This window comes from Heteronotia binoei, chromosome 2 (assembly GCF_032191835.1).
Source record: "Heteronotia binoei isolate CCM8104 ecotype False Entrance Well chromosome 2, APGP_CSIRO_Hbin_v1, whole genome shotgun sequence".
Lineage (NCBI taxonomy): Eukaryota > Metazoa > Chordata > Lepidosauria > Squamata > Gekkonidae > Heteronotia > Heteronotia binoei.
The window spans coordinates 199,350,738-199,374,517 of NC_083224.1; the positions used below are offsets into that span (position 1 = coordinate 199,350,738).

The 23,780-nt window shown below is 48.2% G+C and overlaps 1 protein-coding gene across 1 annotated transcript in view; it reads left to right on the forward strand.

The window, feature by feature from the left end:
- MYO1F (myosin IF) overlaps positions 1–23,780 on the forward strand; it is a 111,736-nt gene that overhangs the window by 19,933 nt on the left and 68,023 nt on the right. The window contains 4 exon segments of the mRNA XM_060232830.1: positions 5,291–5,402; positions 5,405–5,427; positions 17,842–17,931; positions 22,207–22,301. Coding sequence (XP_060088813.1) covers positions 5,291–5,402; positions 5,405–5,427; positions 17,842–17,931; positions 22,207–22,301 — 320 coding nt within the window.

Sequence of the window (23,780 nt, forward strand, 5' to 3'; positions counted from 1 at the left end):
GGGGGCGAGGGAGCACGCGTGCCCACAGAGAGGGCTCTGAGTGCCACCTCTGGCACCCATGCTATAGGTTTTCCACCACTGGTCTAAAAGATGCCCCTGGACTCAAACGTTGTTGTTCTGATTGTTCTGGAATAGCTTACAGCAGTGGTCCCCAACCTTTTTGGCACCAGGGATCGGTTTTGTGGAAGACAATTTTTCCAGGGACCGGGGGTGGGAGCGATGGTTTAGGGATGATACAATTGTGCACTTTATTTTGGTGTGGTGGTTACATTTGCAGACTATTATCTGGGAGAACTGGGTTTGATTCCCCACTTCTCTCCTTGCAGCTGCTGGAAGGGAAAGGATATTGCAGGCCACTCTGAGCCTCTGTCCTTGAAAGGGCAGCTTCTTGGAGAGCTCTCTCAGCCCCACCCACCTCACAGGGTGTCTGTTGTGGGGGAGGAAGATAAAGGAGATTGTAGGCCACTCTGAGCATCTGTCCTTGAAAGGGCAGCTTCTGGGAGAGCTCTCTCAGCCTCACCCACCTCACAGGGTGTCTGTTGTGGGAGGAGAGTGGAGGGCAGGATATAAACCCAATGTCTTCTTCTTCTTCTTCTTCTCCTTCTTCTTACCTTGTAATATATAATGAAATAATTATACAACTCACAGCCCGGTTGATAACAGGCCACGGACCAGTACCGGTCCATGGTGCGGGATTTGGGGACCCCTGACTTACAGAAATGAAAGGATAACAATTCCTGCCTGCTGGTTGTGGCATCCGCCTCCTTCTCTAGGCTCAGAGAAATTCTGCCACTTGCGCATTCTCCAGGTTCTGGCCTGCACCAGTCTGGCTGATATAAAAGATGAGCCTCCTAATCAGGAATTGGGGGTGGGGAGGGGATATTTGAATATTTCTGCTCTGAAATGGTGCCCAAAATGTTTAAGTTTCATATGGGATATTTCTGATCCAAAACTAGACAGAATTTTGAAGAAGATCGCAGATTTATACCCCGCCCTTCTCTCTGAATCAGATTCTCAGAGCGGCTTACAATCTCCTTCATCTTCTTCCCCCACAACAGGCCCCCTGTGAGGCAGGTGAGGCTGAGAGAGCTCTGAGAGAACTGCCCTGGAGAGAACAGCTCTGAGAGAACTTGTGACCAGCCCAAGGTCACCCAGCTGGCTGCATGTGGAGGAGGAGTGGGGAATCAAAGCCAGTTCTCCAAATTAGAGGCTGCCACTCTTAACCACTACACCAAACTGGCTCTCAGCAGGAGACGCAAAGGCAAGGCCTCAGAACTTGGAAGCTGGGAGCCCTGTCCCTCCCAGAGGGCAGTTGGTGGCAGCGAGTTACCCTAGAGAGTTACCTCCAGGGAGTTGGGCAGGGCGGAAGAAGGCCTGCAGGCCAGAGACGGCATGTTCTGCCACACCTGCCAAAACATTTTCTGGCACTCACCAAGTCCTTTGAGAAAATGGGCAAGGCCAAGTGGGGCTTCTACAACAAGGCATCTGATTGGTTGTGCAGATGTTGCTTTAGCAGCTAGCACAGTACCGAGGACCTTCACTGGGTAACTGAAGGCAAGCTGCAGCAGCCATTTTGTGGCGGACTTCACCTCCCACGACAGCCATTTCATGGCAGCCATATTGTGGCTCTGCCCATCACACTGTCAGAACTAGGGTTGCCAAGTCCAATTCAAGAAATATCTGGGGACTTTGGGGGTGGAGCCAGGAGACATTAGGGGTGGAGCCAAGATCAAGGCTGTGACAAGCATCATTGAACTCCAAAGGGAGTTCTGGCCATCACATTTAAAGGGACGGCACACCTTTTCAATTCCTTCCTTCCATAGGAAATAATGGATAGGGGCACCTTCCTTTGGGGCTCATAGAATTGGACCCCCTGGTCCAATCTTTTTGAAACTTGGGGGGTATTTTGGGGAGAGGCACTAGATGCTATACGGAAAATTTGGTGCCTCTACCCCAAAAAAACAGCCCCCCCCAGGGCCCCGAATACCCGCAGATCAATTCTCCATTATTTTCTATGGGAATAAATCTCCACAGGGAATAACAGAGTTCCCAGCAGACATTTCCCTCCCCTCCCCCCGCTTTCTGACGACCCTGAAGCGGGGGGAGGGTCTTCAAACCGGGGGATCCCCTGCCCCCACCTGGGGATTGGCAAGCCTAGTCAGAATTCCAATAGTGCACACAGACTAAAAAATATTAGTGACTCCTGGTCTAACAGGTTTCCAAATAAAAGGCTGTCATGATTCTGGGCCTAGTGAGGCCTACAGGCTCCAGAGAAGCCTGCCTAAGAGTCCAATAACTCCTAGGCAGGCTTCTCTGGAGCCTGCAGGCCTCACTAGGCCCAGGATCATAACAGAGGCCTTTAGGGAGCATATAGCTGACACGTTGCCAATCCTTTAATAAAAGCTTGTGTCCCCCTTTTTATTAGATGAAGGGCATTTTCTTGACTTCCAGAAAGCTTTTGATAAAGTTCCTCATCAAAGGCTCCTTAGAAAACTTGAGAGTCATGGAGTAAAAGGACTGGTCCTCTTGTGGATCAAAAACTGGCTGAGTAATAGGAAGCAGAGAGTGAGTATAAATGGGCAGTCTTCGCAGTGGAGGACGGTAAGCAGCGGGGTGCCGCAGGGCTCGGTACTGGGTCCCATGCTCTTTAACTTGTTCATAAATGATTTAGAGTTGGGAGTGAGCAGTGAAGTGGCCAAGTTTGCGGATGACACTAAATTGTTCAGGGTGGTGAGAACCAGAGAGGATTGTGAGGCACTCCAAAGGGATCTGTTGAGGCTGGGTGAGTGGGCGTCAATGTGGCAGATGAGGTTCAATGTGGCCAAGTGCAAAGTAATGCAGATTTGGGCCAAAAATCTCAGTTAAAAATACAAGTTGATGGGGTGTGAACTGGCAGAGACTGACCAAGAGAGAGATCTTGGGGTCATGGTAGATAACTCACTGAAAGTGTCAAGACAGTGTGCGTTTGCAATAAAAAAGGCCAACGCCATGCTGGGAATTATTAGGAAGGGAATTGAAAACAAATCAGCCAGTATCATAATGCCCCTGTATAAATCAATGGTGCGGTCTCATTTGGAGTACTGTGTGCAGTTCTGGTCGCCGCACCTCAAAAAGGATATTATAGCATTGGAGAAAGTCCAGAGAAGGGCAACTAGAATGATTAAAGGGATGGAGCACTTTCCCTATGAAGAAAGGTTGAAATGCTTGGGGCTCTTTAGCTTGGAGAAACGTCGACTGCGGGGTGACATGATAGAGGTTTACAAGATAATGCATGGGATGGAGAAAGTAGAGAAAGAAGTACTTTTCTCCCTTTCTCACAATACAAGAACTCGTGGGCATTCGATGAAATTGCTGAGCAGAAAGGTTAAAACGGATAAAAGGAAGTACTTCTTCACCCAAAGGGTGATTAACATGTGGAATTCACTGCCATAGGAGGTGGTGGCGGCCACAAGTATAGCCACCTTCAAGAGGGGTTTAGATAAAAATATGGAGCACAGGTCCATCAGTGGCTATTAGCCACAGTGTATGTGTATAAAAATTTTTTTGCCACTGTGTGACACAGAGTGTTGGACTTGATGGGCCGTTGGCCTGATCCAACATGGCTTCTCTTATGTTCTTATTTTAGGGTTTAAAAAACGTATAGGAGAGGCTAGATTGGAGGACTGGATATTCTTCAGTCCAAATAGGGTTGGTAAGTCCAATTCAAGAAATACCTGGGGACTTTGGGGGTGGAGCCAAGAGAATTTGGGGGTGGAGCCAGGAGACATTGAGGTGGAGCCAAGATCAAGGCTGTGACAAGCATAATTGAACTCCGAAGGGAGTTCTGGCCATCACATTTAAAGTGACGGCACACCTTTTCAATTCCTTCCTTCCATAGGAAATAATGAAGGATAGGGGCACCTTCTTTTGGGGCTTATAGAATTGGACCCCCTGGTCCAATATTTTTGAAACTTGGGGGGTATTTTGGGGAGAGGCACTAGATGCTATACGGAAAATTTGGTGCTTCTACCCCAAAATAGAGCCCCCCCAGAGCCCCAGATACCCGCAGATCAATTCTCCATGATTTTCTATGGGAATAAATCTCCTTAGGAAATAACAGAGTTCCCAGCAGACATTTCCCTCCCCTCCCCCTGCTTTCTGACGACCCTGAAGCGGGGGGAGGGCCTCCAAACCGGGGATCCCCTGCCCCCACCTGGGGATTGGCAACCCTAAGTCCAAAAGGCAGTTGCCTCAGAACTGTCCTCTCTAGGGTTGCCAAGTCCAATTCAAGAAATATCTGGGGACTTTGGGGGTGGAGCCAGGAGACTTTGGGGGTGGAGCCAGGAGACATTGGGGGCAGAGCCAAGAGCAAGGGTGTGACAAGCATAATTGAACTCCAAGGGAGTTCTGGCCATCACATTTAAAGGGACTGCACATCTTTTTAAATGCCTTCCTTCCATAGGAAATAATGGATAGGGGCACCTTCTTTTGGGGCTCATAGAATTGGAACCCCTGATCCAATCTTTTTGAAACTTGGGAGGTATTTTGGGAAGAGGCACTAGATGCTATACTGAAAATTTGGTGCCTCTATCTCAAAAAACAGCCCCCCCTGAGCCCCCGATACCCATGGATCAATTCCCCATCATTCCCTATGGGAATCGTTCATGGAGGTGCATAATGGCTGTGGGGGCGGGGCTTCCCCCACCGGCCAGCTGGCTGGGGGAGGGGGGAAGCCTGTAAAACCGGGGGATCCCCCTCTGGGACCTGGGGATTGGGAAGCCTAGTCCTCTCTCTTTCAGGTTGCGAAGTCCCTCTGCCATTGCGGGGGGAGGGACTTGTTCCTCATGCACTCTTTGTGTGCGTGGCATGATGATGTCACCTGGAACTCGTTGCACTAGGAGCCCTCTAGGACTCATGATAATACTCTATGGTATCATAGAGTTTTACCACGATTCCTAGAGCATCACACTGGGAACACGCTAGGATTCATGGTAAAACTCTATGGCGCGACTCCTAGAGTATTTCTGGTGTGACGTCCCCCAAGCGATGACATCACTTCTGGATGGTGTCATTGTGCCAAGGACGGTGCACGCTCACGGGGCTCTTCGGGGGCGGGGATCCTCCTAGCAGCCTGCTCCCTGCTGGTGGATTGGGGTCCTCCAGGGCGGGATATCCCCCACCCCTGGCGAGAGCTTGGCAGCCCTGTCTCTCTCTCCCATTGACTCCATAGCTGCCATACTGACACAATATTCAAGCTCTCCATTTCTCACTGAACCATTTTCTCTTTCTCCTCATCCTGTTCCCCACCCAGGGCAGCAAGGAGCGATTCCATTGGCAGAGCCACAACGTCAAACAGAGCGGGGTGGACGACATGGTCCTCCTCTCCAAAATCAACGAAGATGCCATTGTCGAAAACCTAAAGAAACGTTTATGGATGACTATATCTTTGTATCCTTTAAAAAAAAATGTAATGAAGATCCTGATCATGTGTGAACATCCAAAACTCTTCATCCCAACCTAAAATTGGTTGGCATGTCAATGGGGCTTTTTTGTAGCAGGAACTCCTTTGCATATTAGGCCACACCCACATGATATAGCCAATCCTGCTGGAGCTTACAGGGCTCTTCTTGCAGGGCCTACTGCAAGCTCCAGGAGGATTGGCTACATCAGGGAGGTGTGACCTAATATGCAAATGAGTTCCTGCTACAAGGGGCTGAGGCTCAGAGAAAGTGTTTTTAAGATGGAGAAGTTCAAGACCCTTCGGCATATTTGTATTGTTTATTTTTTAAAAAAATATTTCTTAGCCACCCTTCTATTTTCCAAAACTCACGGCAGCTTACAATATAAACAGAACAAAAATGAAAAGGTACATGAAATTGGGGTTGGGGGGGGTATAAAGTGCCATTAGATGGCAGCAAACCTTGGAATTCCGTGGTGGTCTCCCATCCGAGTACTAACCAAGGTGATCCTGCGTAGCTTCCAAAGGTCTAACAAGATCAGGCTAGCCTGGGCTGTAGGGTTGCCAATCTCCACTTCAGGGCAGGAGATCCCCTGGTTTGGAGGCTCTTCCCCGCTTCAGGGTCATCAGAAAGTGGGGGTGGGGAAAATGTCTGCTGGACACTTCATTGGATCTTATGGAGTCCGGCAAAGCCACCTTCAAGAGGGGTTTAGATAAAAATATGGAGCAGAGGTCCATCAGTGGCTATTAGCCACAGTGTGTGTGTGTGTGTGTGTGTGTGTGTATAAAAGTTTTAGCCACTGTGTGACACAGAGTGTTGGACTAGATGGGCCATTGGCCTGATCCAACATGGCTTCTCTTCTGTTCTTAGGAGAATTGATCCATGGCTACTGGGGGCTTGGAGGGTTGTTTTTTGAAGTAGAGGCGCCACATTTTCAGCAAAGCGTCTGGTGCCTCTCCTTGAAACATCCCCCAAGTTGCAAAAAGATTAGACCAAGGGGTCCAATTCTTAAAGCACCAAAAGAAGGTGCCCCTAGCCTTCATTATTTCCAAATGGGCTCTTTCTGATGTTCGCACTGAACTGAGAAGCTTGATGCTGTGATTAGAGAATGTAGAATGGGGTTACCTAAATAACTGAGCTGTTAAACTGAAGAACGAATTGAAACGTCATCAAAATCTAGAGAGACGTCTTTTTAAGAAAGCGGCTTAGGGCTGCTAAGCCCCTGGTCCAGGTGGGGAATCTCCTGCCTGGGAGGTTCTCAAGCCGCCGGCTCGCATTGGGCCGGCGGGGGGAACCTCCCCCTGCGTCGCTGGCACGATGACATCACCCGGAAGTGACGTCATCAAAATGGCAGCACCCGTGCAGAGTCACTTTAGGCATTTCCAGGAAAACTCTATGGTTTTCCGGACGCTGTAGCCATTTTTGAGGTAAAACTCTATGGTACAATAGGTACCATAGAGTTTTAACCTCCCAAATGGCTAGAGTGTCTGGGAAAACCATGGAGTTTTCCCGGAAACGCCTAGAGCAGCCCCGCACGGGCACCACCATTTTGATGGCATCATTTCTAGTTGACGTCATTCCGTGGTGCGCGCACACATCGCGCCCCGCAAATGTCCCCTGCCGGGGGATGAAGAGGACTTGGCAACCCTAAAGTGGCTGCATTGAAGCTACGTTCCTCAGGAGCACCCACCTTGTGAATTTCAGTTGGACTATTTCCAAGTTTGGACTTATATCTATTCATTTGGGGACGGGGTTTTTTGGCCCCTTTGGGGTTTCGGTTACTTTAAAAGGCCCTAGCACCATCGGCCTCGATCATTATTGTATTGTTTATTATGTGTTGTACACAGTCCTTGTAATATATTTTTGCAAACTGAAAGACGGTGTATTACTTGGTGGCTTTGATCAGCCTACTAATTACACCAAGTGCCCTTCAAGCAGCACATTTTCTCCAGGGGAGCTGATCTCTGCCAGCAGGAGACCAGTTTTAAAGCGGGAGATCTCCAGGCCCCCCCTGGAGGCTAGTAACCCTGGAATCAACATGAGATTCATTGCCACCAAATGTGGTTGACCACTGCTACTTTGTCGGCCAAGGAAATGAAATGGAACCTCTCTATTCAGCTGCAGTGTACCCAGGGGTGGAATTCTAGCAGGAGCTCCTTTGCATATTAGGCCACACACACCCCTGATGTAGCCAATCCTCCAAGAGCTTACAAAAAAACCTTGTAAGCTCTTGGAGGATTGGCTACATCAGGGGTGTGGCCTAATATGCAAAGGAACTCCTGCTAGAATTCCACTCCTGAGTGTCCCTCTAAGTAGCCACTGCTGGGGTAGGGGTCCCAAATCCCCCGCTAGGCCTGGAGACCCCCGATTTGGAGCCTCCTCCTCCCGCTGGCCATAAAAGGGAAAGCGGGGGGGGAGGGGGAGAACGGCAGCCCTTCCCACCCAGCCCCGATCGCAGCAGCCAGAGCTCTTCCGTTTTCTCAGGCTGCTTCCCGCCCCCAGTCAGCTGGCCGGTGAAGGGAGGGGAGCCCAGCCACGCCCCCAAAGGACCATGTGCCTTTGCACCTCCGGAGGTGAGTGAGTTCTGTCTCCTGCATCAGATTTCCCAGAAAGGGGGGGGGGCGGGGTGGAGGGGGGTGGAGAGGGAAACGTCTTCTCATAGGGTATAATGGGGAATTGATCTGGAGGTTTCGGGGGCTCTGGGGGAGCTGTTTTTTGAGGTAGAGGCACCAAATTTTCAATATAGTATCTAGTGCCTCTCCGCAAAGTATCCCCCAAATTTCAAAACGATTGGACCAGGGGGTCTAATTCTATGAGCCCCAAAAGAAGGTGCCCTTATCCTTCATTATTTCCTATGGAAGGAAGACATTTAAAAAGGTGTGCGGTCCCTTTAAATGTGATGGCCAGAACTCTCTTGGAGTTCAATTATGCTTGTCACACTCTTGTTCCTGGCTCCGCCCCAATGTCTCCTGGCTCCACCCCCAAAGTCTCCTGGCTCCACCCCCAAAGTCCCCAGATATTTCTTGAATTGGACTTGGCAACCCTATGCTGGGGTCAAACAAGAGGGACAGCATTTAGCCTCCACGTCCTACTAAAGACCTTCCCAGAAATATCTTCCTGCCCACAGACAGAAACAGGATGCTGGGTTCGAATGTCGCTCCAAGTCAGAAGGCCTTTCCTTGCGATCGCCTCGTGACTAGCGAGGGCGTTCTTTGGTTCTCTGTCTGACACTCAAATCCCATCCTCAACTTTGTTTGTGAGGTTCAAGTTCTCTTTTTTCACTTTACGGCTAGAGTGATAACAAGGGGACGGCTGGACAGGAATAGCCTTGATCTTGCTTCATGCTTCCAGCTCGCTGCGCTTCCGTTTGGTGCGCATGTGGTTTGTGGCGATGTTCGTCTCTTCCTCTGACCTCATCCTTTCCAAATTTGGGAGGCCCAGCTGAGCGCGGAGACCTCGTGCCATTGCTGTAGACCAGTTTTGGTGACAAATTTTTGTTTCTGGCCACCCGTTTCCTGAGCATGAAAAATGCTGCACCTTCAGATGGGAACTGTCCGCCCACACCAAGTTTCTCAGATCTGCTATTTCAGGTTGGAGAACTGACAGTTCATTTTTGTTTCTCCCTGTTGTGAAATTCCCCTCTCAAGTTCTTCCTGTTTGGTGCTATAAATGCTACTATCAATGCAGTTTTGGTGTTATAAATGCAGTTTTGCCGACTCTGGGTTGGGAAATACCTGGAGATTTTGGGGGTGGAACCTGGGAACGGGAGGCTAGGAGAGGGGCAGGACCTCAGGGAGGTATGATGCCATAGGGCAGGGGTAGGCTTCCCAAATCCCCCGCCTGGGCGGGGGACCCCCGATTTGGAGCCTCCTCCCCCCGCTTGGCAAAAATCCAGAAAGCGGGAGGAATGGCGGTCCTTCCCACGCAGCCTAGAACCCAGCAGCTTCTCCTCTCCCCTTCCCACCGATCCCTGATGCTTCTCCTCCTCCCTTCCCTTCCCTTCTCACCTCCGATCGCAGCAGCTTCTCCTTGCCCCTCCCCTTCCCACCCAGCTCCATTGCAGCAGCCGGAGCTTTCCCAGGCTGCTTCCTGCCCCGCCCCAAAGGACCATGTGCCTTTGCACCTCCGGAGGTGGTGAAAGGCTTCAACTTTCTGTGTCTTTGTTACTGTGAAGAAGCTGGCTGGTGAGTAGAGAGCCAATCCCTTACATTAGATCTGCAAGAAGGGGGGTGTGTGGAGGAGAGGGAAAGGTCGTCATTATTCCCTATGTGAAATATTTCCCATAGGGTATAATGGGGAATTGATCTGGAGGTTTCAGGGGCTCTGGGGGAGCTTTTTTTGAGGTAGATGCACCAAATTTTCAGTATAGTATCTAGTGCCTCTCCCCAAAATATCCTCCAAGTTTCAAAACGATTGGACCAGGGGGTCCAGTTCTATGAGCCCCAAAAGAAGGTGCCCCTATCCTTCATTATTTCCTATGGAAGAAAGACATTTTTAAAAGGTGTGCTATCCCTGTAAATGTGATGACCAGAACTCCCTTGGAGTTCAATTATGCTTGTCACACCCTTGTTCCTGGCTCCGCCCCAATGTCTCCTGGCTCCACCCCCAAAGTCTCCTGGCTCCACCCCCAAAGTCCCCAGATATTTCTTGAATTAGACTTGGCAACCCTACTCAGCTTAGAGGAAACATTGCTCAAAAATATGTTTAAAAGTCATCTAGAACCAACATATTCATAATGCAATAACTATATTGCTTCCTTTTCACAAAAAATACAATTCCTGTCAAACTATCTGATCTTTACCTGGAAAATCCCTCCCCCCAGTCGTTATAGGATTGGTTTGTTTGGTGTGTTTGTTGTGATAAAAAACCTGCTATATCTTAAGGGGGGGGAAGGAGAGCAGGATAATTAACTCAGCAAAACAATGCTAGCAAATAAAAATAGGTTAGTTTTAACACCCATTTTCTCAAGTGAAAATGACTTCTGTAAACTGCAAATCAGTTGAATAAATATGCTTGCATATGAAAAAATATACCTTGAATTAAACTTTGTTGGTCTTAAAGGTGCCACTTGGTTCAAAGTTTTAGCAAGGTTTTAAAAATTAAGACAAATTTCTTCAGAATGTTCCAGACACCCGGGCCAGCAGATACCAAAGTTAAGCTGAACATGGGGTAGCCAAAGGCAATAAAAGCAGAGGAGGCAATAAATCAGATAAGACAATGAAAAAATAAACAGTCTCCACAAGAACACAAGGCTGGGACTGCGCTTAGCCCAGCCCGGCTGAGAAGCACATAAAACGAAAACTTAAGCACTCTAAACGGATACCTTAAATCATTTAAAATCAAGCTTTAGAAAGCACCTTAGTCGCAGAGCAAAACAGCATCAGAAGACTACTCCTTGCCTGCACTTCCTGTTCTGGAAGAGAGGCTTTTCTTCTTAAAGGCAAAACAACCCCAAAAGTTCTCAATAAGTATTCTAATGCAAAGTTCTGCAGAAGTTGCTGCTGACAGGTTGAGGGCAAGGCAGTTTATCAGTTCATGCATCATTCAAAATCTCATCAAGAGCACCTCATGCCTTTCTGTTCTGCAGTGAAGGCACAGAGCAGGTTTGTGTGACGAGAAAATGTTTGCTAGATCTCCCTCTCTCTGTGCCTGGAAGGAATGTTTATTTACACACCAACCACCTCTACAAATCTTCTTTACTAACAGGACAGGACACACACACACACACCCTCCCTTCCCTTCTTTTTCGGCTCTTGCTTAGCATGCCTGGGTGAGGACTGGACTCCAGTGCTGAGCCTTCGGTGGGTGCAGGGAATCAGGCAGGCTACTCTCCGGAGAGTGACATGAAGTTCCCCCCCTCCCCCCCCCCCCCCCCCCGCTTCTGGACTTTTGGAGACCGGGGGAGGAGGCTATAAATTCTGGAGTCCCCCGCCAGGGCGGGGGGGTTGGCAAGCCTAAAGCTGAGTTAGTGTGAGCTAGTTCAGTTTTTAGTCTCCAGCTCACACATTTGGTCTTAGCTCAGGAAAAATGGCCCCACATGAAACTAATTTATGCAGGAGCTCATGACTTCAATGCCAATAGCTCACAAAGTAGATTTTTTGCTCACATGACCCCACAGTTTAGAGGGAACATTGCTTCTGAGTCTCAGGTGTTCTAAATGCAGTACTGCAGATATTGTTTTGATATTGTGTTCTTTCTAATCCCACTAAATGAAAAGATGAATAACTGATACTTGAAAGTATTTCCTGGAATTATGGCATATCTCCAGATTACAAAGTCAATTTCTGCTGGAGAAAATGGATGCTTTGGAGGGTGGACTTTGGGAGCATTGTAATCCACTGAGTTCCGTGTCCTCCCCAGGCTCCACCTCCAAGTCTCCAGGAATACCCCAACCTGGAGCTGGCAACCCTACTCCTGCCTCTGGTCAGTGACAGGTCCTGGCAACCCTAGAGCTATTCTATTACATGATGGTAACCAGAGCTGCTTATTAGGATTTTTGGTAGGGGTGATATATGCAAACCTCCACTCCCAATTGCTAGACATAGAGGAGGACATAATATGCTCTAGTGTGCATATAAGAATTTTCTCTGGTGTGAATTATCTTAAGCTTCCAAATTGCCAAGCATAAAGAGCTACAAATTCTTTTTTGTGGCAAAGAGAATGCAACTGAGAAATACCTGACCACAGAATTACCAGAGGTATGATAGAGCTACTTAGGCTTGTAATTGTGTTTGACCTGAGAAGACAGCAGTAACTAAGTCTTACTAGGTTGGGAATGGCCTCCACTGTTTAAGAGGGAAGCCCATATCTGTTTTGAATTAAGTGACATTATTTAGCAAGCTTTCATCCAAATTTGTCAATTAGAATCTTATCATTTGAATTGAGTCTAGCACTAAAGTCTCTCCCCCCCCCCCTTTAGAATCAGGTGTGCTGGAGTATCTAATAAAAGTTCTTCAATAAAAAATTCAGATTAATTACAGCACCTTGCTATATCTGATCATTTTTGCTGGGGAGGGATATATACATTTAGTATTAGAAGAGACCCCATTTTGAAGTGTAGGAGGATAGCCATTGCCCATGGGTTTGAATTTTTTAGATGGACACATTCAATTTAAGTGATGTAGAAATTAGGATTCCTAAACCCCCATGAAGGGTTTTAGAGGTGGGGTTTGATGCAGTGTGCTGGAAGTGATATAGAGGAGTGAAGTTCAGGAAGTGACATCACTTGACCTTTGACTTGGAAGTGATGTCACTTCCTTGCTCCTGGCTCCACCCCCAAAGTCTCCTGGCTCCACCCCCAAAGTCCCCAGATATTTCTTAAATTGGACTTGGCAACCCTAGTGTGTGGCCTAATAGGCAAAGGAGGTCCTGCTAGAATCCCTTACAGGGCTCTTCGTACAGGGCCTGCTGGAAGCTCCAGGAGGATTGGCTACATCAGGGGTGTGGCCTAAAAGGCAAAGGAGGTCCTGCTAGAATTCCTTACAGGGCTCTTCTCACAGGGCCTACTGGAAGCTCCAGGAGGATTGGCTACATCAGGGGGTGTGGCCTAATAGGCAAAGGAGGTCCTGCTAGAATTCCTTACAGGGCTCTTCTCACAGGGCCTACTGTAAGCTCTTGGAGGATTGGCTGCATCAGGGGGTGTGGCCTAAAAGGCAAAGGAGGTCCTGCTAGAATTCCTTACAGGGCTCTTCTTACAGGGCCTACTGCAAGCTCCAGGAGGATTGGCTACATCAGGGGTGTGTGGCCTAATAGGCAAAGGAGGTCCTGCTAGAATTCCTTACAGGGCTCTTCTCACAGGACCTACTGGAAGCTCCAGGAGGACTGGCTACATCAGGGGTGTGTGGCCTAATAGGCAAAGGTGGTCGTGCTAGAATTCCTTACAGGGCTCTTCTCACAGGGCCTACTGGAAGCTCTTGGAGGATTGGCTGCATCAGGGGTGTGTGGCCTAATAGGCAAAGGAGGTCCTGCTAGAATTCCTTACAGGGCTCTTCGTACAGGGCCTGCTGTCAGCTCCAGGAGGATTGGCTGCATCAGGGGTGTGTGGCCTAATCGGCAAAGGAGGTCCTGCTAGAATTCCTTACAGGGCTCTTCGTACAGGGCCTGCTGTAAGCTCCAGGAGGATTGGCTACATCAGGGGGGAGTGGCCTAATATGCAAAGGAGGTCCTGCTAGAATTCCTTACAGGGCTCTTCTCAGAGAGCCTACTGGAAGCTCCAGGAGGATTGGCTACATCAGGGGGGAGTGGCCTAATATGCAAAGGAGGTCCTGCTAGAATTCCTTACAGGGCTCTTCTCACAGAGCCTACTGGAAGCTCCACGAGGACTGGCTACATCAGGGGTGTGTGGCCTAATAGGCAAAGGAGGTCCTGCTAGAATTCCTTACAGGGCTCTTCTCACAGGGCCTACTGGAAGCTCCAGGAGGATTGGCTGCACCAGGGGTGTGTGGCCTAATAGGCAAAGGAGGTCCTGCTAGAATTCCTTACAGGGCTCTTCTCACAGGGCCTACTGGAAGCTCCAGGAGGATTGGCTACATCAGGGGGGTGTGGCCTAATAGGCAAAGGAGGTCCTGCTAGAATTCCTCACAGGGCTCTTCTTACAGGGCCTACTGCAAGCTCCTGGAGGATTGGCTACATCAGGGGGGAGCGGCCTAATATGCAAAGGAGTTCCTGCTACAAAATAAAAGCCCTGGTTGTTTCAGAAACACATACACAAGACGCTGCCTTCTACTGAATCAGACCCTTGGCCCATCCCAATCAATACTGTCTGCTCAGACTGACAGCGGCTCTCCAAGGTTTTAGGTGGAAGTCGTTCAGATCTCCTATCACCTATTCCATTTTAAGTGGAGATGCCGGGGATCGAACCTGGGACCTTCTGCACGCCACGAAGATGGAGATCACTGAGCCACTATGGCACAAACGTCATTACTGCAGCCCTGGCCTAGATAGTCCAGGCAAGCCCAATCTCATCCGATCTTGGAAACAGGGATGGCTGTGGTTAGTAAATGGATGGGAGGCCTCCTTGGAATACCAGCAGTTGAGAGGCAGGGGCGGGCTTTGTTCAGCCAGCTCTCTGAATATCCCCCAGGTCCCCAGTAGGGGTCAGTCACCAAGGGTCATCACGACTTACACACATACACAAAATACAAAAAAGAACACATCTTCGCTGTGTGACTGAAGACGAGCTGTGGGTGCAAGAACAAATTTTTAAGTGATATGTCCATTTTGTTTGTTCGTTTGTTTTGACTTATAGCCTGCCCGGGGTGTCTGTTGTGGGAGGAGAAGATATAGGAGATTGTAAGCCGCTCTGAGTCTCTGTCCTTGAAAGGGCAGCTTCTGGGAGAGCTCTCTCAGCCTCACCCGCCTCACAGGGTGTCTGTTGTGGGAGGAGAAGATATAGGAGATTGTAAGCCGCTCTGAGTCTCTGTCCTTGAAAGGGCAGCTTCTGGGAGAGCTCTCTCAGCCTCACCCGCCTCAAAGGGTGTCTGTTGTGGGAGGAGAAGATATAGGAGATTGTAAGCCTCTCTGAGTCTCTGTCCTTGAAAGGGCAGCTTCTGGGAGAGCTCTCTCAGCCTCACCCGCCTCACAGGGTGTCTGTTGTGGGAGGAGAAGATATAGGAGATTGTAAGCCGCTCTCTCTGTCCTTGAAAGGGCAGCTTCTGGGAGAGCTCTCTTAGCCTCACCCACCTCACAGGGTGTCTGTTGTGGGAGGAGAAGATATAGGAGATTGTAAGCCACTCTGAGTCTCTGTCCTTGAAAGGGCAGCTGCTGGGAGAGCTCTCTCAGCCTCACCCACCTCACAGGGTGTCTGTTGTGGGAGGAGAAGATATAGGAGATTGTAAACCGCTCTGAGTCTCTGATTCAGAGAGAAGGGCGGGGTATAAATCTGCAATTCTTTTTCTTCTTCATTTACAGATGGCAGATATACAGACTACTTAGTGTCCTTTCCCCATGACAAAAGAGGAAGGGTGAAGACAGGCTAGATGGAAAAGACCGTCGCAGTCCTCAGGGCATCCTGTTAAGCAGAACTTTAGCCTGAAATGTTGAAGAGGTGCCATGAGAGTTACACATAAACTCACTCCCTGACATTTTATATTTGGCGCCAAATGGCCTCTTGTGGAGGCCATTTTGTGGCTAGCTCCACCTCCTGTGGCAGCCATTTTCTGGCTGCCTCTGCTGCTCCGCATCAGAATTCCAAAGGTGCCCCCAAATTCAAACGGTTGGGAGCCACTGGCATAGATACCTCTTGTACGAATGCAACGCATCGGAGAAGCTGATGTCACTTGCGAATCCAGCAAGGTTAAGCATTTTTTGTTTAACAATTTTTTTAATTATATTTCTGTTCCAGGAAAGATTAGGGAAAGGGAAACAGGTAGGGAAGGGATAAATGGGGTTATAAAAATTTACATTTCAATTTTTGTTTCTCCAGTAGATTATCTGCTTTCACAGAGCTTTAAACTATAGTTCCATTAACAATCTCTTCATATATATATATAAAGGAAAGTTAAAGGAATGTCTTCATAATCTATTCTAAGATACAATTTCTCTATCACTCTTTCACTTTACAATTTTCAATCCATTTGTAGAATGGTTGCCATAAGCCTTTTAAGTCCTGTTTACTCTCTTCCCTCAGCAGATCCATCAAAATGTCCATTTCTGCCATTTCAATAGTTGAAAAGATTAACTGTCAAGCAAGCGGTTTCAATGAGGAGTCAAGTTTGATACAAAACTACGAAAGACGGATACTTTCAGTGTAACAGATTCTTGAGAGTGATGCTAAAGATACATTGATACAATACTTTTAAGGCATACTTCAAACGGATTCCAAAAGGTGGGGGCGAGGGATGCGCTCTCACACATAAACTATCATAATGTCTACATTCTCATGGCGTTATCAGGACTCCGTCCTTGCTTTCCCCAGATGTGTCACACTCCCTAACAGGAATGTATGGGAAAGTACTGATTACTCTTTCTCAAGTTAGTTTTGTTCCTCTCTACTTCTACTTCGCAAGCCATAAAGCAAGAAGGGGGGAGGGGGGAAGAATAACAGAGTTAACAGACCTTAGTCCTCCATGACATTTCACAGGCCAGCTTTATGGAGGACCCTAAAACAATCAATTGCCAATGGAATTCTACCATGCTTGACAATTAACCATTTTCCACAGGGATCACATTGGTCTTTACCCATGAGGGAGCTGGTCTATCCAGACCCGTCCTATTCTTTTACTTTGGAGAACAAAAATATACACAAACCGGAAATCTATCTTTCTTTTAACTTTCCTTTAAAACACCTCCTTCCCCAGCAGTGTCTACTGCCACTGAGAAATACTTCTGCATTTCAGGAGTGAGTCAATATTCCTGCCCCACACACAAACACACAGTTTACCAGAAATATCTTAGTCTTCCCAACAGCTCCTGACTGCATTGGGTTTCACCTCTTCAGATGGGGGCGGTAGGGTTGCCAACTTCCAGGTGGGTGACTGGAGAAAACCCAAAGGTTCCGTGATAACCCGCCTCACAAAGAAAGAAACTTATAAACAATAAATAGAAATAGTATTAATACTTATCAACATTCTCATACAAAACATTACAGATATCATACACTGATGTACCTCTATTTAAGTGTAACAGAAGGACATCAATCAGTATTTAAAGGCAAAGTCCTGAGATATTTCCACAAGTCCTTCTGCTTATGGAACTCCAATCTGTCCAATGCTTCTTGTACGCAGCAGTCTTGATACACAGCGACAAGGGTAGTACTTTGGAAATGGTGACTTAATTGTGTGCAAAAGTGTTGGAATCTTGCCATTCTCTGATATATTGTTGAAAACGAGGGAATTTTAAAATATTAGTTCACACACCCCTGAGGTAGCCAATCCTCCAAGAGCTTACAGTAGGCCCTGTAATAAGAGCACTAAAAGCTCTCGCCCCGTGGTGCAGAGTGGTAAAGCTGCAGTACTGCAGTCCAAACTCTCTGCTCATGACCTGAGTTCAATCCCAGCAGAAGCTGGGTTCAGGTCGCTGGCTCAAGGTTGACTCAGCCTTCCATCCTTCCGAGAGCAGTAAAATTTGAGTACCCAGCTTGCTGGGGGGAAAGTGTAGATGACTGTGGAAGGCAATGGCAAACCACCCCGAAAAACGTCATGATGCAATGTCACCCCAGTGTAGGAAACGACTAGTGCTTGCACAGGGGACTACCTTTACCTTTTTAAAAAAAGCTTTTGGAGGATTGGCTACCTCAGAGGGGTGTAGCCTAATATGCAAAGGAGTTCCTGCTACAAAAAAAAGCCCTGGCAAACCAGAATGAAACCTCTGAACGGAAGGTGTCAGATTCCTACTGGAGCTGTGTGCATCTGTATATATCAATGTAAGGATGACGTAACTACCAGCCTTAACAAGTGATTCTCAGACCTATATCGGACCAGTCCTGATCTCTGTCAACCCCTTCAAACAGATGCCCTACTTCACGGACCGAGAAGTCGAGCTGTACCAAGGAGCGGTAAGGAAACTCTTGAACAGAGACTTATTTATTTATTTAGTTAGTTATTACTTTAATTTGGAGAGCCAGTTTGGTGTAGTGGTTAAGTGTGTGGACTCTTATCTGGGAGAGTCGGGTTTGATTCCCCACTCCTCCACTTGCACCTGCTAGCATGGCCTTGGGTCAGCCATAGCTCTGGCAGTGGTTGTCCTTGAAAGGGCAGCTGCTGGGAGAGCCCTCTCTAGCCCCACCCACCTCACAGGGTGACTGTTGTGGGGGAGGAAGGGAAAGGAGACTGTAGGCCGCTCTGAGACTCTGTCCTTGAAAGGGCAGTTTCTGGGAGAGCTCTCTCAGCCCCACTTGCCTCACAGGGTGTGGGGGAGGAAGGGAAAGGAGATTGTAGGCCACTCTGAGACTCTGTCCTTGAAAGGGCAGCTTCTGGGAGAGCTCTCTCAGCCCCACCCACCTCACAGGGTGTCTATTGTGGGGGAGGAAGGGAAAGGAGATTGTGAGCCACTCTGAGACTCTTCGGAGTGGAGGGCGGGATATAAATCCAATATCTTCATCTACCTCACAGGGTGTCTGTTGTGTGGGAGGAAGATAAAGGAGATTGTGAGCCGCTCTGAGACTCTTTGGAGTGGAGGGCGGGATATAAATCCAATATTTTCATCTACCTCACAGGGTGTCTGTTGTGTGGGAGGAAGATAAAGGAGATTGTGAGCCGCTCTGAGACTCTTCGGAGTGGAGGGCAGGAAATAAATCCAATATCTTCTTCTATCTCGCCCTCTCCACAAGTGGACTCAGGGCGGCTAACAGACAATGCAAAACAATTTAAGATTATAATTTAAAACAATTAAATAACAATTAAAATGCATTTTATGGCGCTGATCAAAACTTCAGCATAGGTGGGATCATAACTTTCTTTCTTCTGACAGTGCTCCTATAGTAGTCATAATTCCTCAAGAGTGATATCACTCAGCAGTGTAGGGGGATAGTTCTTTCCCATTTAAGTGTTAAAGGCCTGTCAAAATAGTTCAATTTTACAGGCCCTGCAGAATTGGGAGAGATCCAGCAGGGTCCTTATGGCCTCCGGGAGGGCGTTCCACATTGCTGGTGCTGCCACTGAGAAGGCCCTAGCCTGTGTAGAGCACAGTCTGGCCTCTCTTGGTCTGGGGATAGATAGTAGGTTTTGTGTCCCTGAATGCAGTGCTCTGTGGGGAACATGCGGAGAAAGGCGGTCCCATAGATAGTCAGGATCGACTGAGATCGACTGTCAAGATCGACTGAGAATGACTAAAGACTAGGGGATCTTGGCCTGAGCATTAGGCCTGGTTAAAATCATAACTAATCATAGCTGCTAATGTTCCACCCTTAGTTACTTCCCTTCCCCCCTTTTCTTATTTTGATTTGCAACTGTGTGAAAGAAATAGTCGGCGCCTTCTCAAGGCCTGAGGTGGGAGGAATCCTTGCCAGGACAGGAGGACAGCTATCGCCTGAGAAAGTATCTAGTAGTTGTGTGTGAATGTTTCCTCCTGCCATCCCCCCTCCTGTAGGAATGTTTTTGAAGTGTACCTTAAAACCCATGTATCAATGTATTGGTTTCATTCTTAGCAAGCTAGAGGCTTGTGCCAGAATACCCGTTATCAATAAATGTAGTTTTAGTATCAGCTTTGACTCATTCTCGAATCCGTCGACTTGACACTCGACCATATAGGACAGGTGTGTCAAACTCATTTGTTATGAGGGCTGAATCTGACATAAATGAGACCTTGTTGAACCAGACCATGTCAGGTTGGGCCGAGCCATGTCGGCCTGAACCATGTGTGTACCTATTTAAGATTAGGTAACAGAGATAGGGAACTGGGCAAAGGAAGCTCTGGCTCTTTCTTTCCTTCCCCAGGGGACTGGGGGTGGGGAGCCTCTGCTAATAGAAGGAAGAGAGACTTGGCTCAATAGCTCTGCTGTGTGATTGAGAGAGCCTGGCAAAGCAAGTTATTCCTCCCACCTTTCTCCCCAAGGGAGGAGCCTCAGCTAATGGAGAATATAGAGGTTTTGCTCTGTAGCTCCTGCACAGTTGAGCAAGCCTTGCAAAGCAAGCTGTTAAGCAGAAGGAAGCAAGAGAGAGGGAGTAGGAAGCAGATGACAGCCAGTTGCTCGGGGGCCTGATAGGAGCCCTCCAGGGGCCTGATTTGGCCCCTGAATTGCATGTTTGACACCCCTGATATTGGGCTTTAAAGATCAATACCAGCAACCTGAAGCAGACTTGGAACGCAATAGGCAGCCAGTGCAGCTCTTTCAGCACTGGTTGAATGTGCCCCCATCGAGGGAGGAATGTGCCCCCATTTGTACTAGCTGTAGTTTCCGAGTCAAATGGAAAGTAGAAAGGAAGAAGCTGGTGGACAGCTCATTCTTTGTTGAAGTTGCCACCTCTGTGCTGGTAAATTCCTTATTATTGTAGGGGAGGAACCTGGAGAAGGTGAGGTTTGGGGAGTGGGGGGGGACCTCAGCAGGGTATCATCCCATAGAATGCACCTTCAGAGCAGTCATTTTCTCCAGGCGAACCAATCTCTGTCATCTGGAGATCCATTAAAATTCTGGGAGATCTCCAGTCTCTACCTGGGGGTTGGGAACCCTATCTGCCACCTTTGACCACTCAGCATGCACTATGGATCCAAGTGGAAATATTGTGACTTAACAGCATTATTTTCAGTGGAGTGTTTTGTGGCAGTCTGTTAGCCCTGGGACTGAGAAATATTTTAAGGATTACAGCATGAAAGATTTGGGACTGAGCCACACCCACACCCACTGCTTCCAAGAGTAAGCCAGTTGCTGCTTTCCATCTAAAGGACACAGGAGGAGCTAGTCCCAAAGGGCAAACTTGAACTGTTTTGCTGATGTTACCAGTCTAGGTTTTGCCTTGAAATCTTTGCGAGCAAAGAAGTTATCGCTGAGCACAAGTTCTGCAAGAGATCTTCTCATTGTTTGTCTCCGAGGTTGATATTTTAGGCATCCCCCCGCCATGATTGAGATTATTTTGGACGGGTGGGTGATTTCTGTATTTCAGTGAATGAACGAAAAATGGAGGTCCCATGAATAGGGATGGTACCGAACCGGGAAAATGTGGTTCATAGTGAACAGGGCCAACAACAGCATATGTTTAGGTGGGCTTTTTTTTTTGTAGTGGAAACTCCTTTGCATATTAGGCCACACACCCTGATGTAGCCAATCCTCCAAGAGCTTACAGGGCTCTCAGTACAGGGCTTATTGTAAGCTCCAGGAGGATTGGCTACATCAGGGGTGTGCGACCTACTATGCAAAGGAGTTCCTGCTGCCAAAAAAAACCCCCTGGTTGTAGCTTTAGGAAGATCCCTGATCCATCAAAGTCAGTATTGTCTACTCAGACCAATAGAGTCTCTTCAGGGTCTCATCAGACAGAGGTCTTTCGCATCTCCTGCCACCTGGTCCTTTTAAACTGGAGATGCCAGGGATTGAACCTGGGACCTTCTGCATGTCAAGCAGTTGCTCTACAACTGAGCCACAGCCGATCCTAATTAAAGCGATGCTAACTTGCCTGCTTGCATCTCACAGAGGATGCATGCAAGATCAGGCCTTAACGTCATGGCCTGAAAAATCTGGTTTCCATCCTTCAGTCTTTTAGAAATCATATATGAACATATGAAGCTGCCTTCTACTGAATCAGAGCCTTGGTCCATCAAAGTCAGTATTGTCTTCTCAGACTGGCAGCGGCTCTCCAGGGTCTCAAGCTGAGGTTTTTCACACCTATTTGCCTGGATCCTTTTTTGGAGATGCCGGGGATTGAACCTGGGACCTTCTGCTTCCCAAGCAGATGCTCTACCACTGAGCCACCGTCCCTCCCCAAATCGTGTAACATCCACTCTGATGAAGAATTCTGGTGACTGGAAAGTCTGTAAATGATGCCTCTGAAATTCACAAAGCCAGAGGAGTAAACAGTACGGGCTTCAGAGGTAGGGAACATTGGCTCTCCAGATGTTTTTTTTTTGCCTACAACTCCCATCAGCCCCAGCCATTGGCCATGCTGGCTGGGGCTGATGGGAGATGTAGGCAAAAAGCATCTGGAGAGCCAACATTCCCTACCCCTGGGCTAGATTATGCTTTCCTTGGCCAAGGCTCACAAAACTTAGGAAGCATTCTGCAAAATATCATAGAAGCACATGGTATGTAAAAGAAGAGCTCCAGTGGCAATTCAGGCTTTCTCAGTGAATTGTTTCAAATTTTTCTTTCAGCCCTGATTGTTCGTCTTTGGTTATGTTCTAGGCTCAGTACGAAAACCCACCCCACATCTATGCGCTGACGGACAACATGTATCGCAACATGCTCATTGATGGGGAAAACCAGTGTGTCATTATCAGGTAGCTGGAATCATGAGCGGCTGGGAGGATGGTGGGTGAAGGGGGGGGCCTTCGATACACACTTCAGCACTTTATGGGTGCAACTTCTGCAGCCTTCCACAAGTACACACACGTACTTGAAGCTGTCTTATATCGAGTTTGACCATTGTTCAATCCAGGCCTGTGTTGTCTGCTCAGACTAGCAGCAATTCTCCAAGTTCTCAGGTCATTCACTGAACCGATTCATTTATTTATTTTACAAAACTTATATCCTGCCTTTCTGCCCTCATAGCGTGCACCAAAATGGCTAACAATTTAAAACATGCATGATACAACCCTGCTGTATGATAAAAAAACATATATCACACTATATGCACCTGGACACATAATAAAAACCTACTGCCCAATTCTTTTAACTAGAGAAGCTAGGGATTGAACCCCTAACTTTCTAAAGGCCAAACGGATGTTCCAGAGCTGAGCTGCAGCTCAGTCTCTCTCTATTTGAACTTCTGTGCATGGATTTCCAAATCTGCAGTCCATTCAAGGCTACTGCACTGTTGCCAGGGCCGGTGCGTGGGAGTTGGCAAGGTAGGCAGCAACTTCGGGCGCCCTCTCACCTATAGGGCGCCTTCAGGCGCCCTCGCACACCGCTCCGCTGCTCTCAGCTTCCCCAGTCACAGACCCCAGAAGCTGAGAGTGGCGGAACTGCGCACCAATTTGTGCTGTCCTCCGAGCTTGGCTTCCTTTGTAAACCTTTGCAAACAGGTACCTAGAACCATAGGGGGAAGTGGTAGGGTTGACGTTCTCCAGACGGGACTACTTTGATTGGAAAAATCCCTTGCTTCAACTCTGTTTCTCCCTTGTGAAAATCTTGACTTCCAATTGTTGGATAAATGTAGCAAGAGTGCACAAAGCGTGGAGGAAATAAAGCACCCACAGACAAATGTGTGATTAACTTTCAAGAAAGAGTTAACCAAGAGAAAATTAGGGAAGGGTGACATGGGAAGAAAACCTAGACCCATCTCCCACCAGCCTTATGCCACTCTCACCCTCTTCTCCACGGGACTTCCGCCAGATTTCACACTGTGCGCCCCGGCGCTGCGACTCGCTCCGCCTCTTTCACGCAGCAAACAAGATCCTCTAAAAACCAGTTTCTGTTTGCTGCGTGAAAAAGGTGAAGCAAGTTGCAGCCCCGGAACAGGTAGTGTGAAATCCTACGGAAGCCCCGCAGAGAAGAGGAGAGTGAGAGCGGCATAAGGCTAGTGGGGAATCGGTGCTAATCAGGAGTGACGCTGGCCTTTCCAGCACCCCAGGCCGAAAGCGGCCACCCCCGGCCCTTTTTTTTTTAACTTTTCTCACGTGCGCACGACCCAATGAGGTCACTTCCGGTGACATCATCAGGTCATGCACAGCGCACACGCCCCCCAACTCTTTGCTCTCTCTTTCATGGCAGGTTGGCAGCGGCAAAGGCGGGGGGTGGGGAGTTTCGGCAAGGGGGGG